The 22,167-nt window shown below is 39.4% G+C and overlaps 2 protein-coding genes across 6 annotated transcripts in view; one reads left to right on the top strand and one right to left on the bottom strand.

Annotated features, from left to right (window-relative positions):
* Positions 1–18,968, top strand: part of SLC3A1 (solute carrier family 3 member 1) — a 32,267-nt gene extending 13,299 nt beyond the window's left edge. The window contains exons 5-10 of the mRNA XM_061155497.1: positions 4,733–4,852; positions 6,802–6,926; positions 8,570–8,765; positions 11,563–11,730; positions 12,737–12,853; positions 18,064–18,968. Coding sequence (XP_061011480.1) covers positions 4,733–4,852; positions 6,802–6,926; positions 8,570–8,765; positions 11,563–11,730; positions 12,737–12,853; positions 18,064–18,504 — 1,167 coding nt within the window. The 3' untranslated portion in view covers positions 18,505–18,968. The remainder of the gene's footprint in view (positions 1–4,732; positions 4,853–6,801; positions 6,927–8,569; positions 8,766–11,562; positions 11,731–12,736; positions 12,854–18,063) is intronic.
* Positions 18,969–19,041: 73 nt separating this feature from the next.
* PREPL (prolyl endopeptidase like) overlaps positions 19,042–22,167 on the bottom strand; it is a 34,719-nt gene continuing 31,593 nt past the window's right edge. For all 5 annotated transcript variants that reach the window (XM_061155492.1, XM_061155493.1, XM_061155494.1 and 2 more), the window contains 4 exons: positions 21,544–21,693; positions 21,024–21,147; positions 19,820–19,893; positions 19,042–19,471 (listed from right to left, as the gene is read on the bottom strand). In XM_061155492.1, coding sequence (XP_061011475.1) covers positions 19,382–19,471; positions 19,820–19,893; positions 21,024–21,147; positions 21,544–21,693 — 438 coding nt within the window. In that variant the 3' untranslated portion in view covers positions 19,042–19,381. The remainder of the gene's footprint in view (positions 19,472–19,819; positions 19,894–21,023; positions 21,148–21,543; positions 21,694–22,167) is intronic.

Here is a 22,167-nt window from a genome sequence, read left to right as displayed (position 1 = left end):
AATTAAAGGAAGGCCACATAACAAATGAAGTACCATCTGAGCCACCAGGGAAGCCCATAAGGGCACCACACGGTTCCAATTACGATGTACCACTTATTTGTCGTATGACCTTGATCAAGATGCATCATCTCTCTGTGTCTCAATTCCCCTGATGGTAAATAGGAACAATAATGGTACATGCCTTGTGGGGTTGTTTGGGGATTAAGCGGTTTAACCTTTATAAAGCACTTAGGATAGTATGGTGCTTATTATATAAGTAAGGGGTCCCCAGCCTCCAGGATCTAATGCCTGATGATCTGAGGTAGAGCTGGTGTAATAATAATAGAAATAAAATGCACAATAAGTATAATGCGCTTGAATCTTCCCAAAACCATCCCCCCACCCCCAACCCCTGTCCACAGAAAAATTGTCTTCCATGAAACTGGTCCCTGGTGCCAAAAATGACTGGTATAAGTACTGGTTAAATAATCAATAAGTGATAGATAAATGAGTCAATACTGTTGTGAAATGAAATGAACAGAGGGTGTAAGATGGAGCCCCAAGGAGTATGAATATTTAAGACTGTTGAGCAGACAGAGAAGTCACAAACCAGGAGTGTGGTATCCTGGATCTAAGTCCTGTGAGTATTTCTGGATGACAGGGTTAGTCTATGTTGTCAAACATGGCAGAGAGGTCAGGTATAAGCTTCCTGGGTAGCTCAGCTGGTAAAGAATTAACCTGAAATGCAGGAGACCTGAGTTTGATTCCTGGGTTGGAAAGTTCCCCTGGAGAAGGGATAGGCTACCCACTCCAGTATTCTTGGGCTTTCCTGGTGACTCAGACAGTAAAGAATCCACCTGCAATGTGGGAGACCTGGGTTCGATCCCTGGGTTGGGAAGATCCCCTGGAGGAGGGCACGGCAATCCACTCCAGTATTCTTGCCTGGAGAATCCCATGGACAGAGGAGCCTGGCAAGCTACAGTCCATGGGATCGCAAAGAATCAGACATGAATGAGCGACTAAGCATAGCACAAAGACCAAAGCGTCAGTTGACTCTGGCAGCAGTACCTCATTTAATCCTCACAGAATTCCTGTAAGGCAGGTATTATTTTTATTGATGAGCAAACCAAGGTTTTAAATGTCATGCATATAACCTAAGTCATGCAGCTGGACAGTGGGGGAGATGGGATGGTCTCTTACGGGTCAGATTCTGGAGCCTGTGACCTATGTCCTGCTTCTGGAAGAGTCAGCAGAGAATTTTACCCAGATTTCTGAAGACCAGTAGGGCTAATTTGCCTTCCTTGCTTATAAGCAGAGGATATGGGTTTCTCTCTGTCCTTCTGAAATAGCCTATGCTTTCTCATTCTTTCTTGAGACAGATGACCTGGGGTATATGTCATTATCAAACGGATGTCTTATATATCATCACGTGTAACAGCAGAGACTTTCTTTGTCCCAAACCTTTTATTTTAGGTAAATGGATCCAGTAATGTCAGTCACCTCAAAAGGAAAGATTTGCCTCAAGGGTTTTTTTTTTTTTTTGCCTCAAGGCTTTAAACTAATTCCTTTTTCACTCAGAGGAGCAAGTTGTTCAAGGAGAAAAGAATGTAGACATGCCTGGCGGAAAAACCAGGGCTGTGTGATGTCATGGGAGTTAGTTAGAAATTGGGGACACAATGTACTGTCCCTAGAGTCCCACGGTCCCTACATGGGTCACCCATACCTGGGGAACTAGGCTCCGTGCCCATTTCTGCATCCGGCACACTAGGGGAGCTTAATTGGCATAAAGAGATGGTTAACCATTAAAATCTGGAATTCTCTTTTTTTATCTGGTTGACAATAAATAGCACAATGAAAATATTTTTCAAGAGCCATTTAGCAAATTTTAGGTTATCTGGGTGAAGACCTCAGCATGTAAAATGCCTCTTAAAATGAATACATGTATATATATGGCTTAATCTGTTTGCTGTCCATCGGAAATGTTCCTAGCATTGTTAATTGGCTACACTCCAGTATAAAATAAAAAGTTTAATAAAAAATTAAAAAAAAAAAGACTCTCAAAAACAAGCACCCGACTTTTTTAGTTTTGTCTCATCAAGCAATGATAACATCTCTTACCAGACTACAGTGAAAATCCCTGCCAGGGCCATATGCCTACGCTGAGGTCAGGGTTTCTCATTTTTTAATGTCGGCTCAGTAGTTAGCAATGCTGAGATCCCCAAAGTGAATGAGGACCCCATGAAGAAAATGAATAGCTTTATTCTAGGAAATCAGTGCTCAAAAGCTTAATGTTTACAACTGCCTGGTGTTTAATGTTTTTCTACATTCTTGTCAGAGTCTGCTTGAGTGGATTAATTATTTGTGCCCCACCCTGGATTCTCTTCCATTGTTCTCTCTTGTTAAGAACAGCGCCACCTGGGGGTAGACCTCGGTTGTATGGGATCTGAAGGTTATAAAAATCTGGGGCTTTTTAAAAAATTTAAACATTTTGTTTCGTATTGGAGTATGAAGAAGTGAAGTGAAGTCGCTCAGTCATGTCCGACTCTTTGCGACCCCATGGACTGTAGCCTACCAGGATCCTCAGTCCATGGGATTTTCCAGGCAAGAATACTGGAGTGGGTTGCCATTCCCTTCTCCAGTATTGGAGTATAGCTGATTAACAATATCTTAATAGTTTCAGGTGAACAGTGAAGGAATTCAGCCATACATATACATGTATCCATCCTCCAAAATTTGGGGGCTTTTTTTTTTTTACAATAAAAAGAATATAAAATTAGGTACAGAAAAAAAAATAGAGTGGTTATTTAGAATGAAAAATGAGGGGCCCATGCAGTGAAGGGTCCTGAAACTTAAGCTTGGTTAGCTTCATGCTAAGTGGGTCTTTAGAGCCACTGTGGATCCTGTTCTTTGAGTGAGGTGCCTTCCTATCTGGGGCTTCTCTAACTGAATCTTGAACTTAACTGCCTTCACTTCCTGCCATCCTGCTGTGCTGACCTCCCTGGCCTATCCTGCTGTTTCACCCTCTGCGTTACCATGCTCCTCTCCTTGAAAGCTTTATCATGTCTGTGACTTAAGTATTTTTGCATTAATATTTGTCTAGCTGAGGATTCTTAAAAAAAGACCCATGAGACCTAGGATTGTGTCTGAGTTGTGTTGTATTTTACACGTGGTTCTAGTTCCAAGGCCTATTAGCTAAGTGCCTGGTCCCTAACTGGAACCCAAATACTTATTGAATGAATGAATTTGTGAAGAAGGATGCTAGTAAGAATAGATTTGTGGGTCTTGTACCCCAAAGAGGAATTCCACTGGGTAGGGCCAGCTTAAGGGCATTTGGGTCAGCTGTGTTCAAAATGAGGCTTGTCAGCAGCAGAGTCTGCTCTTAGATTTGAAAAATTTGTTTACACTTTGCCATTCAAAATTTCACCTTAAATGGACTGACATCAGAACTTTTGGGAGCCTTGACCTGCAGCCTCAAGAGGCCTCATATGCCCATGTAGATACAAGAAAGACACTTTGAATCAAGCAAGTGGTTTTGGGGACAGTCATTATTTGAGGTCTGTAGCTCTGTTCCCCTCACTAGGTGAAAATTGGCTTCTTCACTCCAGTACCTTAAGGTACAGGCGGTTCTGCTCTAATGTGATGGAATGGGTTGCCATCTCCTTCTCCAAATATGATGTACACATTCCTGTAGAAACTTCCCTTTGGCAAGGATTGAGCTGAAAGGAGAACAGGGAGAGCTATTGTCCCTTTGCAGAAGGGTGTCCTTCGATGGGTGCAGGAGTGGGCCCAGGTGGGAGGGGTTGGCAGGGGGAGGGAAACTGAGACCAGGCCCTCTGCTTTTCAAGGTCACCTGGTCTTCTTAACTATCCCCATACAGGTCAGGTCATCCTCTGCCTCCATGCTTGACTCATGCTGTCCCAAAACAGTCCAGAATGTTCTTCTAGGCTTACTTTCTGATGGTATCTCAAGCCAAGCTCTAGCTTTTCCTTGCCTGAAGGGAGGAAACACATGTCCATGCCCACTCAGGTTAACTTTGATCTTCTTGGTGCTCCAACAGTCATGCAGACCGAGGAAGTGCCTCTCATGATGCTGAACGGTGTCCTGCCTTGTGTTAGGTAACCCGCTTACATGTCCCCAGCTACTGTGTGGGCGCCTCGAAGCCAGGGAACCGGCTGTACTTCTTTGATGTCCCAACAGTATCACACCATCTTTGACTCATTTGGGGTTGATACCTCATTCTTTCATTCCTCAGCTGGTTCACTAAATAAAACGGCTAGGTCAGTGGCAAGGGAAGCAGACACGAAAGCTGCAGTCTTTCCCTCCAAAATGTCCTAGTCTGGTGGAAGAGCCTTCATGAACTAGCTGCTTAATTGGTTATTTTCTGTCAGTTTGGAGTGACTTCTAAGGAACTGAGCATGGGGGAGATAAGCTATGTATCCGGTGTCTCCTGAGTCCTATCTTTCATTGTGGTTTCATGTTTTCATTTCGAGTGGAGTCTAAACTTTGGGAACATGCACATAGCATCAGTTACATATGTAATATTCTGAATTCAAATATGAGGGAAGAATAGGAGCCCATAAATACAGTTATTCAAAGTTCATGAGGCTCAGACACTACTGTGCTAAATAGATACTTTTATATGTGGAGGTGACTTTTTGTGATGGAAAGTCACTAACAGACAAGACTTTTATTAAACCTCATGACAACAATGTGTTGTTGATATAACCAAGCGTTTTTGCTTCTTCCTGTTTAGGAAATTATACAGTTTTGGCTCTCAAAGGGTGTTGATGGCTTTAGTTTCAATGCTCTTCAATTTCTTCTAGAAGCAAAGCATCTGAGAGATGAGGTCCAAGTGAATAAGACCCAAATCCCGGTAAAGTTTTAAACATATTAATATATGTATACATGGTTTTAATATATATTGTAAAATAAGTATATATTTATAAATATATATGTACTTATTTATATTTTTTTCTTTTCTGAAAATGTTATTGGAGTATTTTTTTTTTAGCTTGAGACACTACTTACCAGAGGTGAGTTCTGTTCTACCTATAGGAAGCGCTTTGAATCATTTTCTTTAGGAAACACAGGAGTTTCAAATGCATGCGACTAGATATTTCCTTCTACTGGTTCCCTCCAGAGTGATCTTTAAAGATCACTTTCTGAGGGCATGGACAGTGTGGACTCCACCGAGGGCCATAACTTTGTGATTTTTGTCACTCGCTCAAGCTCAAGGGAGGTGGCTTAAATTCCCCAGGTGCTTTTGCAGTCATTAAAGGACACGTAGGCAGAAGGGAAAGGAAATAACACTTGCTGAGCGTCACTTGTATGCTATGTGCTCCTTCCATTTAACTCTCTCAGCATCCTGTGAGGTTTCATGATCCCCATTTAGCAAATCTTAGAGAAATTAATTTATCAGGGTGACACAAGTGATAAATGGAATTACCAACCAAGCCTATCTGCAACAGAATTTGGGCTTTTTGTGCTTTCACACCAGTGGTTCTCAACCTTCCCCCCTCCCATGTCATACATGAGACAGAGGAATAATCACATGCCACTCCCGTTCCTGTAGTTGACCACCATTTTACAGTCAGTCTGTTTTCAGTGGCCAAGTAGATAGCAGTCCTAAAATGCATTTCAAAATAACAGATTAGTATATTTATACAAGAGTATGTCAAAATGAATTAATGTAACACATAGCAATATGGGTCAACCTTAGTGATATAATGTGTAGCAAAAAAAATCTAAATTATGGTATAACATGATGCCCTTTTTAGAAAGTAAAATTAAATTCATATGGTTATCAATTTGATAATCTTATCTGAGTAATAAAGGGAAGCTGGCCTTCATGGGCTAATTATGAGACCATGGCATGAACCAAGGTTATGATTAAGCGATTTTTTTTTTTTTTGGCACGTGATTTCCAGTAGAAAGGAAAAATGAAGGGGAAAAAAAGATTGTATGTTAGCCAGCTGTCCCAAAGAGAAGCATTTATACCTGGAGAAGAAATTCCAGAATAACCTTGCTAATTATAATATGTCAGAAGATAGGCATATGCTTCCACTGAAGACAAATGACCTGAACAATGGATTTTGTGTACTACCCAAGAAGAACTTAAAGGACATGTAACTTCCAAAGATATTGGAGATTTCAAAAAACTTCACTTGATCTAGCAAGAGAAAATCACTTATTAAAAAGGGGTCCACTGAATGGATGGCAACTCATGAACTGTCTAGCCTGTCCATGTCCTAACCCAGGACTTATAAACTGAGCTTGTATAAGACATAATCTTTTACTTTGATTCTAGAAGATTATTGTCACCCTTGAAAAGCACAAAATCAGTATCAGGGAAAATTATTGAAACCCCGAGAAAGTATAACTATAAGAAATAAAGGACAAACGTGGTAAAAAAACAAATTTAAATGCATGGTATTAATAATTTTGTGAGCAGATACAGTACAAATGTAATAATGTACTCTAATCATTAAGATAATTTCTTTTGTTTGCCTTTAAAAATGTGGAGCATTTGGGACAATAAAATGTTTAGGAGGATTTTGTTAAATACATTTGTAATCAGTGTTTAGCTGTTTGGTAAAATTTAACTTGTTTACTAGATTTACAGTTAATAAGTTAAGCACAAAATGAAACACTAATAGTATTGAGTGTTCTCCGTGAACAAAATCCCTTGAGCAATGGAAGCCTTAGGACCATCTTTAGGCATGTGTGTTTTGGTCTGAGTCGTTTGAAGAGACAGTTCACATGAGGCCACGATGGGCATTTGACATGTGACATTATGTTAACCATGCTGTCCTGTTTTCAAAGGACATGGTCACTCACTACTCGCAGCTGCACCATGACTTCACCACCACACAGGTGGGAATGCACGACATTGTCCGCAGCTTCCGGCAGACCATGAATCAGTACAGCAGGGAGCCAGGGAGATACAGGTAACCACAGGCTCAGCGTGTGATCTGCACTTTATCCCTCACAATCACGCATTCTCAAGAGGTTCCAGTTATAATTTAACAAACCGCATAATTACATATGCATCATAACTCGGTTATGCTAGGGCCTGGTATAGTCTCTCATGTTGCTTAACTTTGCTGATTTAGTTTCCTCTTTTGTAAAACGATGCTAGTCACAATATGTATTCACAGGAATTTTGTGAAAATTAATTAAAAGATAATGTATTATCTAAAGGTTAGTCTTTATTATTTACTATTTGCCCTGTTAGCATGCAAATGTTCCAGCTAAGCTGTTAATAGATTATGATGGTTAGGAACATAACTTTGGAATCAGGTGGGCCTGAGGTGGAGTCCTCAGGCATAATAGCTATGCCACCTTGAGCCGGCGTAAGGTCAGTTAAGTCTGTTTTCTCATCAACTAAAAAGTGGTAACTGACACCATATAAGGTTGTTGTGAGATTACATGAGATGTCTGTGAAACACTTAAAACGGTACCTGGCACATAATAAACACTCAGTGAACTTAACTCCTGTAGTGTTTATATTGATTACCCAATAGAATCATTGGAAAAGGAGTTCAAGAAATTTCTCCTTGAAGCAGGTCCTCTGATAACTGTCCCCGTTTTACAGATGAGGAGACTGAGACTCTGGGCATACAGGTAATGGTCACACAAGCAGTGATGACAGAGGTGAGACTGGAACTGAAACACCCCAGCTCCAGATACTGTGTACTTATCCATTCGATGTAATGTCTCAACCAGCTAAAGCCAGCATTGATGTGGGTCATTTCAGGCAAATATATGTTCCCTGAAGAGTGTTTGCTTTTCAACAACTGATAGTGCACCCCAATAATAAAGTGAGGCTTTCAGTTCAGTTCAGCTCAGTTGCTCAGTCGTGTCCGACTCCTTGCAACCCCATTAATCGCAGCATGCCAGGCCTCCCTGTCCATCACCAGCTCCCGGAGTTTACTCAAACTCATGTCCATCAAGTCGGTGATGCCGTCCAGCCATCTCATCCTCTGTCGTCCCCTTCTCCTCCTGCCCCCAATCCCTCCCAGCATCAGGGTCTTTTCCAATGAGTCAACTCTTCGCATGAGGTGGCCAAAGTACTGGAGTTTTAGCTTCAGCATCAGTCCTTCCAATGAACACCCAGGACTGATCTCCTTTAGGATGCACTGGTTGGATCTCCTTGCAGTCCAAGGGTTAGGGGGATTCAAATACAAGGGGAAGTTTTTTGGGTGAGCCCCCTTATCTAATATGCAGACATACACTGTACGTTCTAAGTGGAGTGATGAGAATTGCTAAAGAAAAGTCTTCCTGGAAGTTACTGAGTTTCATTTAGATTTAGAAAGAAAAGAACAGTATTGATTGAGATCCAAATGTGTTTCTTTTAGACATGATTTAGTATTAGGCTAGTCTTTCGGTTTAACATGTTGAGAAATTGCCAGTCGACTCAGCATGCCATTTCTTGTTCGTCTGGCTTGATTCTGCTTCCTTAGTAAGCCCTAGCTGACATGGTTAAATAGTGTGCATTCATTCCCATCCTGTCCTTGAGGCATAGCAGCTGCAAAGTGCTTTACCAGTCTCCTCACAGACCCTGACGACACAGTACTTCTCACTATTACAGGTTCATGGGGACTGAAGCCCATGGAGAGAGCATCACCAAGACCATGGTGTACTATGGGTTGCCTTTTATCCAAGAAGCAGATTTTCCCTTCAACAATTACCTCAGTAAACTAGACAAGCCTTCTGGCAACAGTGTGTTTGAGGTTATCACATCCTGGATGGAAAACATGCCGGAAGGAAAATGGCCCAATTGGATGGTAAGTCCTTATGCCCAGCTCAGCATTAGGGTGCTGGCGTGCTCACTGCATGGTCACCTCTGAAACAAGGGGCACATGTCTCTAAGTGACCTTCCCCTTCCCCTCAGTTTGTGATGGTTTAGTGAGCTGGGCCCATCCCAGCTCCTGACCAGGTTCTTGTCATTCCTCTCTCTTTTCCTTCTGGTTCTCAGATCAGATAATCTCAACTGATCTGTCCCATTTGCTGATTCCTTGGCTAGTTCAAATCTGTCCAGCCCTTCCAGTGAACTTTTCATTTATTGTACTTTTCAACTAAAATTTCGATTTGGTTCATTTTCATGATTTCTCCTTATTGATAGTATCTATCTGATAAAGAATTGTTCTCATACTTTTAAGGAATTCTGCAGATATGGTTTACATTTTTGAACACATATATGAGTGGAGTTAAAGTTGTTATCCACTAAGGCCATACTTCCCTGGGGGTTCTTTGCACGTCTTGTATTCTTTTATTGGTTGTTGAAAACTGGATGTTTCAGTGTAGAAATTTCGAAAATCACATTCTCCCCTTCCCCAGTGTTTGTTTCTTCATTGACTTTCGTGGATTAATTCTGTAAAAATCTGTGTTATTTGTCGTGTGCGGCCACTGAAGTCTCAGCTTGGTCACTAATGATTGTTAAGATTCCTTAGAAGCCTTGAACCAGTAAGTCTCCCAGCATTTACTGAGGGGCTATTAGTGGAGTGGGGGAGGGAGGGATGCTTTCAACACTCCTGCAGGCAGCTTACAACTTTGCCTTGGTCTCTACTCCCCTCTTACTAGAGTTCAGGGTTGGCCCAGAGGGAGAGATTAGTTTCCCTGGGCACCTGTGCATATGTGCAGGCTTCTAGATTCCAGGAAAATGTCAGAGCCTTTCAAAGCCCATTATGGTCATCTCATTTCCAACCTTTAAGTTTTTCTGGTCAGTCTCTGTTTGGCTCAGGTTGGTAACCCCGTCTCTGGCAAGTAATCAATTGTTTTTGGCAGATGCCTTCCGGATAAGATGATATGCATACTCAGCTCTGAGTCAGAGCAGATAAAGAAAAAAATCCATCCAAAAGTGAGCTGCTGAAAAGGTTAAATAGTGACAGTTCTTTAGAGGTGGAGCTTTTGATCAACTTTAATGCTTTTCTGGTCTTCCAGAGCTTCTACTAGGCTGCTGGGTTTTACAGTTAACTGTTGGTTTTCAAGGCTGTCTTGAATCTGAGGGGAGGTTAGGGCCAGTTAAAATGACACAAATCTTACTGTTCTTACTGAGACCCAGCTGTTCTTGAATACTCCTTGGATTGCTAGTAAGCATTTCATTTCCAAGTTCCGAAAAAGTAGATTTTTTTTTTTTGCCAGCATTCTTCTTGCTTTCATGTTAAGAGATTTTGGTGGTCCTTACTCCACCATTCCAGAAGTGCCCTTTTATATAAATTTTATAATGGAGTTTTAGCACTTGGTTTTTTCATATGCTGAAAGTCTCAGGTATCACTGGCCTGTGAGAGGCCCTGATCTCTGTATATTGCTGATCTTGATTTCAGTTCTGAAAAAGGAGAGTGCTCTAGGTCCAGAAGACTTGAGAAATCACAGAGTTCCTTGTCAGATGCTTTTGCGTTAATGAAAAGAATGAACAGTGGCAAAGTTTAACCTGATTTTCTGGCCATAGAAATAGAAAAATACTTTACAATGGTCTATAGAAAGGTAATTGTAAAGAGAATTTTAGTAGATCTAAAGAAAAAAAGGCAAACTTCCTTTTTTTGCTGAATTATAACAACTAAGTTCCTATTTTTAGACTCAAGTTCAAAGGCTGGTTTTGTGTTATAACCCTGACCTGAATAAATGATGCAGTTTCTCAGCTTGTGTCATCATTTGTGAAACTGAGATAATAGTACCCAACAGGACTGCAATGAATGGAGTAAATAAAATATAATGTAGGTGTGAAAGTACTTCTAGACAGGAAAGTGCCATGCTTGGCTTATGCACAAGATTTGAGTTGTGGTTTATGGAAAGGTTTGTTAAAACATGTAATCAGAACATTTAACAAAGAAATGGGCCTTCCCTGGTGGCTCAGTTGGTAGAGTCCCCCTGCAAGGCAGGAGACCTGGGTTCAGTCCCTGGATCCAGAAGATCCCCTTGGAGAAGGAAATGGCAAGCCACTTCAGTATTCTTGCCTGGGAAATCCCATGAACAGAGGATCCTGGTGGGCTATATAGTCTATGGGGTCACAAGAGTCAGACGTGACTTAGTGACTAAACCACCAACAAAGAAATATGTTAAATAGAAAACCCTGTAGAAATTTTCTTATAGATTTTTAAAAAATAAAAGTTGATTTAACTTTAAATTTGTTTTGAAAAGTTCGAAAATCTCACACATATACAGGGACACATCAGGCTGCTTCTCACCCCTGTCCCTCCCCCTCTCACCCACGTTCTTCGCCCTCACCTCCGTCCCACCCCTGTCCCTCCCTGTCTCACCCCCATCCCTCCACCTGTTCCCTCCTCAGGGGGAAACATATTTCCTTTCCTGTCAGTATTCTCTTATCCAAATGTCTGAAAATATTAATAGGTACTCTCATAAATTATGTCTTATTTGCAATACCATCGTGAAGTAAAGGGTTACCATCATCTTGTTGATCACAATTTTATAGCCAAGGAGCAGGGTTAGGGCTCAGATTCATGTTTGGTGATACAAGGTACCCACGGTTAACCATGTTTTTCTGCCTGGTGAACTTTTTGTGAAACGTAAATCTTCCAGATAACTCTATATAGAGCACTTAAAAAAAAAGTATCTGCCTTTCAGACTGGTGGACCAGACAATGTCCGGCTGACTTCTCGTCTGGGAGAGAAATATGTCAACATCATGAACATGCTTGTTTTCACACTGCCTGGAACTCCCATAACTTACTATGGGGAAGAAATAGGAATGAGAAACATTTTAACCGCAAATCTCAACGAAACCTATGATGTTGTAAGTTAATATAACTTACCCATGCACCACACCTCATTTTTTTTCCCAGATCAAAGAATTTACTATTTCTATTCTGCTACCAAAATCATGACTACTTAGCTTTTGTTTCTTACTGTTAGGCAGTGAGAGTTTTTCAGCTTTCTTGATTGGAGAGCTTGTGAAAATGCTGCTCCTGAGCCACACGATTGAGTTTTTCAGAGAGCCCAGCATCTGCATTTCGAAGATATTTTCTAGCCAATTCTCTGGTGAACTAAGATTTAAGAAGCCCTGTTTTGAGTTTGGAATATTATTCATTGCCCTCTACCTGAAATATAGAGTTAAGAACACCAATTGTAGTGCTTGTCTGTATTGCTAGATATGGCTTGGCCATAAGCGCAAAGATTCTTCCTTTTATGTTAACAAATGTTATGTACAACCTTAGGCCTGAGTAGTTTAAATTTTATTTTTGTTTGAGGCTATGGATTTCACAATTATGTTGCTGAGCAGATAAATGATCTTGAACCTCTAACTTGTATGGTTAGCTTTCAATCGTGAGATCCAATTTCCCTAGTATTTGGTCAAAATGAAACCTTTTCTATTTAAGCCCCTAAATTTGTGTATGTACTCATGCAATAACCAGGCTAAAAAGGATATAATCTAGGTTTACTTGTGCATGGCTGTATACCTGAAGTCGCCATTGCTGTATCACAGTAGAATGAGTCTGTAAATGGCACGTTTTGAAATCCCACATTATTCATTTTTAGGGAAAACCAGCAAAGGTTCTAAGCATGTATTGATGTTCAGTTAGTAGTTTATTCACACTCAAGATGTCATTAACTGTTTTCCAATTAAAGTGTACAGCTGGTTTTAAGTACTGAATGTCAAAGCCTTTTCCTTATGAATGCTAATGAATTTGAGTACTAGCTGAGAAATTGGGAGTTAAATACTTATTACTAATAAATCATGGCTAAATTACATTTCTTTTAATAACCAGGTAACTGTTTTTTTCTTTATGGTCTTGACATAGGGTACTCTCTTCTCAAAGTCACCAATGCAGTGGGACAATAGCTCAAATGCTGGTTTTTCTGAAGGCAGTCATACCTGGTTACCCACCAGTTCAGACTACCATACTGTGAATGTTGATGTAAGTATCCATGAAAATTTTATGCTAACTCCAGAAACAGGAAATGAGTTTCTGTTGCTGACAACACACACTCACCTTGAGTTGTCTAAAACCTTAACTGGTGTTCTTTAAATCAATCACATAGGCTTCTTTTGTAGTTTTCATGTTTAAGGAGTTTGCACGTCATGTTTTTATGAAAATATGAAGTGGTGCACAGCATTATCATATGGTATACAACTCATCACTGGAATGATTCTGAGGTATGAAATATTAAGCACATTTTATGGAGGTCTTTCAGCAAGCCAGCTATCCTTTCTCCTTTCCTCTCTCTCCAAAGGAAGGAAGGAGAGGAGATCAATCAATCTAAAGTAAGATTCTTGAGAGCAAGGCTGTTTACCTACAGAAACTAAAGACATGAATTATCCCTAGAAGTAGCTGCTCTGGAAAAGCATACCCTCCAGCTTTTGCCTTTACTGTTTTCTGTTCTCATGGTGATTGAGTCTGCCAAGTTCAACAAACAAATTTCTTAAACAGGAATGCATCAATTCCAGCAAAGAGCCAAACACATTTCCTCAGATCAGAAAAATGTGAAACAGTTTCAGGTGTTTTCATGGGAAAACACACTCTACGTAAGTGGAAGAGAAATTATTGGCATCACGTGAGGATACAGGTTTTATAGCATCTACTAAGTATTTTGAAAACTCTCCAGATTATTCTGACATAGAACTTCAAGTAAACCCTCCTGTTCCCACAACTTACGGCTCCAAGCACTGCAGGGATAAATTTGTAGGTAGGTCTGTGAGACACAAAATCTGTATTTTAACATTTGTGTTTTGGATTAAGTGTACTTACTGATTTTCACTATGTCCAAATGTCCAGAATATTCCCATAGGCCAATTTGAATCTGATATGTAAGAAATCTTACGTAAAAATGTACACCAGCACAGATGGGAAAATGTAAATGCAAATTACAGTAATGGTCAGATTAGTCAAGTCTTTAAAATGATCATGAGTCATGCTTGGGGGGATGCTATAATCATAATCAAGGTGACCAAAAGTCTCAGGGAATGCCATTTTAATAAAACACCTCCATAAGAGCCCTAGAATAAGGTGAGAATTTAATTTATAGAAGATAGAAAGTAAAATTAAGATTACAGAGAAACAAGAGCACAGAAACCAGTCTAAAATATGACGCAGGAGAAAACAGCACAGATGGGGACAGGTGAGGGCACTGCAGGAAAGCTCCTGCACCGCCGTAACTGGCTGCCCAAAAATCTGCCGGAGGAGAAAAACCCAGGGCCTGACTGGTGAGGAGACTTTCGTGGAATGAGTAGAGCAAAGCCTGAAATAGTGTTAAACTTCTACAAGCACACAAGAAAGAAAAGCAGCAGAAGAAAAACCAGTTCTAGTGATGTCCCTGGGAGGACTCACTGAGGAATGATCTCAGAAATAAGAGCTTTTACTCCTCAATTCACAAAGGCCTTAAAAGGAGGGCAGGACCCTAGGTTTGGTTACTATTAAGCAGGAAAAGAACCCCCACACCCCCAAAGACAAACCAGACCCACCTCCAACGTGGTTTTTTGCAGTTACTAGAGACAGGCAACTGAAGACAGGCAAATATGGAGTATCAAATACAAAAATAAATGAATCACCAAAAATCACACTACATTTGAGAACAATTAAGACCATGAGAGGGACTAAGAAAACCCTGAAGAAAGCAAAGAAAATAATGACATAAGACTTCATTACTAAAAAAATCGCCCCTTCCCTGGTAGATTATTTTATGTAGTCCCTTAACTCTCTTAAATAAATGATTTGATATCTTAGAAATGTAAAAATATTGTCAAAATAAACAATAAAATAGAGATTCTAATTACTGTGCTGGAAAACTGACGCAAGATTTTATCCCAGGGTGTACTATAAAAAGGCAAAGAAGTTTTTTTTTAAACACAACATGATTGTATTTTAATACACAACCTAAATATAAAACACCATAAATGAAATGATGGCAAATGGATGGCAATAAAATACGGTATTTATTTGTAAATGATTAACATCCTTAGTCATAAAAGAGTTGTTAGAACCAGTTACAAAGATACTGATATTCCAAGGGAAATGGGGAGGGGGGTGGAAAGGCAAAGAAGTTAACAGTATAGAGAGAAAATTTTTGATATGTGGAGAATAAATCTAGGAATTCCAACATATAACAAAAAGTGAGTTCTAGAAGAGAACAGAGATAAATAAAGAGAAAACCATAAAAATACACAGAAAGAAACTTGAAAACAGATTGCCTGAGAAAAGGACTAAAAATTGAACTGGCACCAGCTTTCTCAACTGGATACTAAAACACATTAGAACGTTACCTTCACAGTTGTAGTGGAAACTTGATTCTAAACCAAGAATCCTATATCCATTTAAACTGGCATTCAAGAGCAAAAATGGAAAAACAAGGATAGAAATTTTACCATGTCTAGCCAGTTTCTGAAAGAGAAATTGGGGACTCCAACAAAACCAAAAGGAATCTAAAAGGAAGATATGATGTATAAAATACAGTGAGGAAAGGAATCAGCAAAATTTAAGGATGAATAATTTTTGATATATAATGTAAAATAAGGTATTTTGGAGTAAAAATGCTAGTGATTTATTTCTATATGGGAAGTAGTGGCAGGGAAGGAGTGCGTGTGACAGCAAGTGAGTGAGCACACATGCACAGGGGCTAATGCACTTTAGGAGGACGGAGACAGAGTAACTCACTCTAGAGTTGAGCTGTCCAGTAACCACCAATCACTGTGATACTAAAATTAAACGGAATTAAAAGTTCAGTTCCTGTGTCACACAGGCAACATTTCAGGTGCTCAGTAGCTAGTGGCTACCACACTCTACAGCACAGATACGGAGCTTTCAGCGCTGCAGGAAGTTATATGGAACCGCACTGCTGTGTTAAGAAAAATGTTTTTAAATGGTCATTACAGTTTTAATGGTAACCGTTAGAAGAACAGACATAAACGATAATTTTCAAAGGATATTAGAAGGAAAAAAAGTACATAAAGAAAGCCAAGTGCTCCAATAAAAAGCTAAAAGAAAGAAGATAAAACAACAGTGCAATTAAAATAAAAGATGAAATAAGGCTATAGGACTATGTCTAAACATATGGTAATCACAGATATAAATGGCTTAAATTCACCTATTAAAAGATAAAAACTCTTGGATTAGAAAACAAAGACAAAATCTGACATAAGAGACATAGCTAAAACAAAATGACCCAGAAAGATTGCCAGCTGACTATCGCTTTCACAACAAAAAAATTCATATACCTTTTAATTTAGTAATTTCATTCCTAGATATCTCTTCCAGAAGACTCTGAAAATGATTTATATATTTTATCAATAGAAAACCAGTTGAATCAATTACAGTTAATCTATATAAGAGACAAGTATGCAATTTTTAATGCATATTAAAATCATATTCAGTGTGGATTGATATGAGATGACCTCTGACCTACTAAATAATAATAATAAAAAAAAGGCTACAGAATGGTAACATGCCACTATTTGTGTAAAGAAGGAAAAAGTATGTTTACCTATGTTTGCATAGGTACAGAATGTAACATTTCCTATGATACATAAAATGGAAGAATATATACACAGTAAGAGTGTATCTCTGGGAAGAGTAAATGGAAAGCTAGGGGAAGAGGTGAAGAAAACCATTTTATTTGTATATTTTTCTGATAGTTGAATTTTATATTGTATGCATGCATTGTCTATTTAAAAAAATAAAGTTACAAAAAGCAGGTGGGGAAATATTTAATAGCAGACAAAATAGAATTCAATATGAAAAGCATTATGAGACAAAGGCAGTTTTCAAGAATTGATAAAAGAACATTCCACTATAAATCATGAATCTGCATCTAACAATAGCTTCAAAATATATAAAACAAGTACTCTGAGAATTGTAAAGAGAAACTAAGAAATCACAATTACAGAGAGACGCTTGAACATACCTCCAGAAAGTGGTAAATCAAGTAGACAAAAGTAACAACACTTACTGGGCACTTTTTATGTACGTGGCACTGAACTATGCTTTTTCATGCATTATCTAAGGCTATACAAAATGTTAATAGTGAGTTGACAAGTCATATACATATACCATATACATGTACCATAAATACCTCTGTACCTGATAAACACAGAATAGACATTTTTTTCAGACATTTATTAAATACCACACATTAGACACCTGCCCCAAATAACCACCACTACTGCTGAAGTCAGCATGACTGGCAAGACTATAATGAATGAATGTTATCACTGACTTGGTAACTGCTTACATGAAGACAAATCTGGCATTATGTATCAAGTATCCATACTCCTTGACACAGTAATTGTCTTTCTGATATTTGTGTCATAAATAAATAATGCAAATATGGGGGAAGCATATTAGAAACTCAAATGTCAAAATGAAAGGGAATGGTTAAATATGGTATAACCATTCAACTGGATGATTATTCTGCCATTAAAATGACATTTAATAACAGAAGATGTTTGAATTGTTAAAGGAAAAAAACAAGAAAAATATAACATTAAATTATGTCTGTTTTATATCGCTATAAAATTTACCTCAATCTTCTTTAATGGACATATATTACTTTTATGGGTAAAAAAAAAAGTGGTACAATCTCTTTCACTTTAGACAGCATTTTGCTTTGCATCCCTTTTTGCAATTTTCTGTTCATAACTAGCATCTCCTGAAGTTACACCAACCTACACATTATTCTACAAAAGAGAACAGAGAGACCCCAATTCAACAGAAGTCCTTGGAGTCCATGGCCAGGATGGCTGCTTTTCTGCAAGTTAAATGTAGCATAAAGGGATTTATTTAGGCATGTTAAATATCCATTAAATTAAATACGGACATTTAGTGGAGTCAAATTTGACATCCAAATCAGCTGTGGCCAAAATGTAGCAGAAAACTGCACTCTGCAAGGACTCCCAGACAAGGTGAAATTCTATCTGTAGTTGCTATTAGTAGCTAAATAAACTATTCGGTTCAGTCTCTCAGTCATGTCTGAGTCTTTGCTACCCCCATGGACTCTGCTTCCCTACTTAGTCATACTTAAAATTTAGTAGTTATTTTAAGGGATAAAATTGAAGCAAGTTTTTTTGGGAAATAATTCTTGATACTCTGAGAATCAAACATTTATGTTAGTATTCTTTTTTTTTTTTTTTAAATAGGTCCAAAAGACTCAGCCCAGATCAGCACTGAAGTTATATCAAGAATTAAGCTTGCTTCATGCCAATGAGCTGCTCCTCAGCAGGGGGTGGTTTTGCTACTTGAGGAGTGACAACCACTCTATCATGTACACAAGAGAGCTGGATGGGATAAACAGAGTCTTCCTCATGGTTCTGAATTTTGGAGAATCATCACTGCTAAATCTAAAGGAAATGATTTCAAATATTCCCACAAGAGTGAGGATAAGGTTAAGTACCAATTCTGCCTACAGTGGCCGTGAAGTTGACACGCATGCTGTTACACTGGCCAGTGGAGAGGGACTCATCCTTGAATACAACACTAGGAATCTTCTTCATCGTCAAACAGCTTTCAAAGATAGATGTTTTGTTTCCAACCGGGCATGCTATTCCAGGGTATTAAACATACTGTACAGCTTGTGTTAGGCACCTCTATGAAAGAGATGGGGGCACTGGCATTCTGTTCTAGTCTAAGCATTTGCAGTAACTTCACATATAGCAGCATGCTGCTGGGTAAACTTTATGAGTGGTCATTAATTCTTTTGGTTTTTTGGCTGCACCATGTGGCATGTAGGATCTTAGTTCCCTGGCCAGGGGTCAAACCTGTGCCCCTGCATTGGGAGCATGGAGTCTTAACCACTGGACTTCGGGAAGTCCCGAATGGTCATTAATTCTGAGATATTTCTGTAACTTGAGTGAAACTGCTTTAGGGAAGGTTCTTAAATTGTTTTTCAAGAATAATAAAATGTTTAAAAGAAAATGATCACTTGCAGGATCTTTTAACTTTTTGAAATAGCATCAATAAGAGATGATCAGAGCACCTAGGACTTCCAGATGATTAGAAAGATCTAATGAACTTTAATGGGAAGCACGTTACCTTCTTCCAGAAAATGCAGGTATAGAAATTGGAGGATGACTTAATTGCCAGAGTGCCTAAAATTTTTCACTAGCAGAAACAGGAACTTGATGTGTAAACTGTTCAAAGAAAATCACAGTAAAACGAAGCTGTTCTGAAGGAGAAAGGGGAGACTTCTGCTGTCAGCAGTCCTTCCTTCCCTCACTGCCTTCTCTATGTGCTTCTACGCAGCATGGTTTGAAAGTTACTTTCCTGGGTTAAGGGGCATGTGCCTCAGTGGAGACACTGGTATAAGCAAGTGAGCTGTTCATGAAACCAAATTTGGATGGGGAATAAAATTTTTTAAAAATTATTTACTAACTTAAAAAACTCACTTTTGTGAACATAATTGGAAATATGACTATGAAAGACTTCAGTGTGTTTCCAGTTCCCAATGAACGCAGCATTTCAGAATTTTAGATATTTCTTAAGATTATCGAAAACACTGGTGCTGTCAAGTCCAAGTTCCTCATACAGAAATTTAATTTGGGCTGTAATCTAAAAGAAACACGTTAAAAAAAAAAATTAGAAGGCCTTTGTGGTAAAACTCCAGTGTTCCAAGTCTCTCCCTGTCTATCCATCTTCACACAACTATGAAATCAGCAATTTATGGCATGAGAATTTTTTTATTTGGCACAGAGGTGGAAGCTCCCAATGACAGATTCCATTACTTTCTCTGACAGAGCTCACTCATCAGGAACCTTTCCTCTTTACTGACTCAGCATTTGTCCTCTTCCAAGTCTAAGCCACAGACCCAACAGCTGGTGAAGGGGCCTGCACAACCCTGTGTAACCACAGTACATCACTACTTGGGGATCTACCACCTTAGGGGGCTTGACAACATACCTTTTTGTGAGAATCCTCAATCACATGGTTGCCTCCAGGCTGAATATCTAAAATAATACTGGGGACTTGATAGCCTGAAAGAGTTAACATATGAAACAATTAGAAGGGTTTTGGCTAATTGAGACCCACCCCTTTCACCCCTCTCCTTTTCAAGCACTCTACTAAAATAATAGTGAAACTTTTGCTGCTGCTAAGTCGCTTCAGTCGTGTCCGACTCTGCGACCCCATGGACGGCAGCCCACCAAGCTCCTCTGTCCCTGGGATTCTCTAGGCAAGAACACTGGAGTGGGTCGCCATTTCCTCCTCCAATGCAGGCATGCATGCTAAGTCACTTCAGTTGTGTCCGACTCTGTGTGACCCTGTGGGCAACAGCCCCCTAGGCTCCTCTGTCCACGGGATTCTCTAGGCAAGAATATTGGAGTGGGTTGCCACTTCCTTCTCCATAACAGTGAAGAAGAAAGGCATAAACCATCACCACCACCACTAACAAGAAGAGGTGGGGGGTGGGATGGGGTGGAGAGCAGTAGAAAACAAATTTCTGAAACAGGAAATGTAGGAGGAGGCCCAGACAAAGGAAGGTGGATGGAAAGATCATAGGGCCACATGGAGAAGGTTGTGACCTAGCAAGAAGCTAATGGGTCCTATGGAATCTGAGAGCCCTGTGACTTAGAAACACCAGCCATAGCAATGGGTGCGAGTGAGATGTGGAACTGAATAGAAGGCAACTGTGTGAAAACTTATATGTGAGCTCTTTCCACCCTGAGCCCAGACGCTCCCATGTCTTGACAAGGAAAAAAAGGTAAGAGTTCTTTAATACAATTGAAAGATCTAGAGAAAATTAGGGCTGCTATTTTGGGCATGGAAGCTCCAGAGCAAAAACTTAAAAGAATCTCAAGAATAATAGCTCAATTAATTTTGTTAAATGAATGAATGGTATGATATAGTATGATACTATACCTCCAAGTTATGTTTGATAAATTTAAGTTAACTTTTTTCTTTGTGCCTTGCTTACCTTTTTAATGCTGTCCTTTGAAAAAGAGGCAAGGCAACTATAGTCATTACGTTTGCTTCTACTGGGTAGTCAACACAGGGAAAACAGTGATTTGCCTATGATTCTGGGTGACTCATTTGGTCTGCAGCGTGAGATGTACTACTCTGAGCAGTACTGACGGTGATGGTCCCCCGCTCCCGGGTGGGTTCCTACCTTCCCCGGTGTCCTTAGCATGCTCTGCGATGGCTTCCTTGAGTTTCTCCGTATAGTTTACGATTCCTTTCAGAGGTACACGTTCGTCATTTTCATAAGCTGTGATGTGAATTGAAGGATAATGCTGAAAGGAAAGAGATGTACAAAGAATTCGTTATGATCTCATTCCTTATGGATTATGAAAAACAATTATCTCTATTTTTTTCCCCTAAGTGATAGACTTTTTTTTTCTCCTCATTTGATATTTTTGAGATTTACAGCATCCCGATACTAGACTATTTGTTACCTGGAATAACCTTTTCTTGACTAGTGAGACCCCGATCTTACCGAATCTAGTCTCCTGAGCTATTAAGTTGAAACAAGCAAGGAGTATGAGCAGAGAAGGGGCGGAGAGGTGTCTCAGTACTATAAGGAGACACCACATTAAGACCTTACTAAATTCCTGCTTCACCTCGGGTAAACATCCTTCTAATGATTTTCTCTGTCACTTCAGGATAGTATCACAACTGCCTTTCACTACCTGAGGTTTAATATTTTGATAGGGACAGTAACGTTTTATGTAGTTCTTGTGTTTTTCATCAGATGAAGGATTCCCCCATTCTTCCAATTCTTCTAACGTCAGAGGAAGTGTAGTGTCCATCATGGTGTTGAGAACATCCAAGAAAGGTGCCTTAAAAAAAAGTCAGAGAGATGTAAACTTCAATTAATAAATTGGTGAAATGAGTTTCAGATAACACTATACTTTATGAATGTACATGCTGACATGAGAGAACAGAGCTCAAGCAGCAATGTACATTCCCAGGAGCCAGATTAATTACCCAGTCCGTAACCAGGGCCTGAGATTTGTAACTGGCTTTTAAGGTATTCAGACTCTTTGAATGACAAAAGATTTATCTTCCAATTTGCTTTTAGTTTTCTTTTTCTCATATAATAAGTGCTGCCATCTTACATCCACGAGGCTCTATTAAGAAAAGTGTTGGCAAGGACGTGGAGAAATGGGAACACTTGTGCATTGTTAGTGGGGATGTAAAATGGTGCAGACAGTATACTGGTTTCTCAAAAAATTAAACTCAGAATTGCCACATGATCCAGCAATTCTATTCCTAGGTGTGTATCCAAAGGAAACTAAACCAGGGTCTTGAGG

Source organism: Dama dama, chromosome 11, assembly GCF_033118175.1.
Source record: "Dama dama isolate Ldn47 chromosome 11, ASM3311817v1, whole genome shotgun sequence".
Classification (NCBI taxonomy): Eukaryota; Metazoa; Chordata; class Mammalia; order Artiodactyla; family Cervidae; genus Dama; species Dama dama.
The sequence above is the reverse complement of the archived record's forward strand: the minus strand, read 5'-3'. Positions and strand labels throughout refer to the sequence as shown.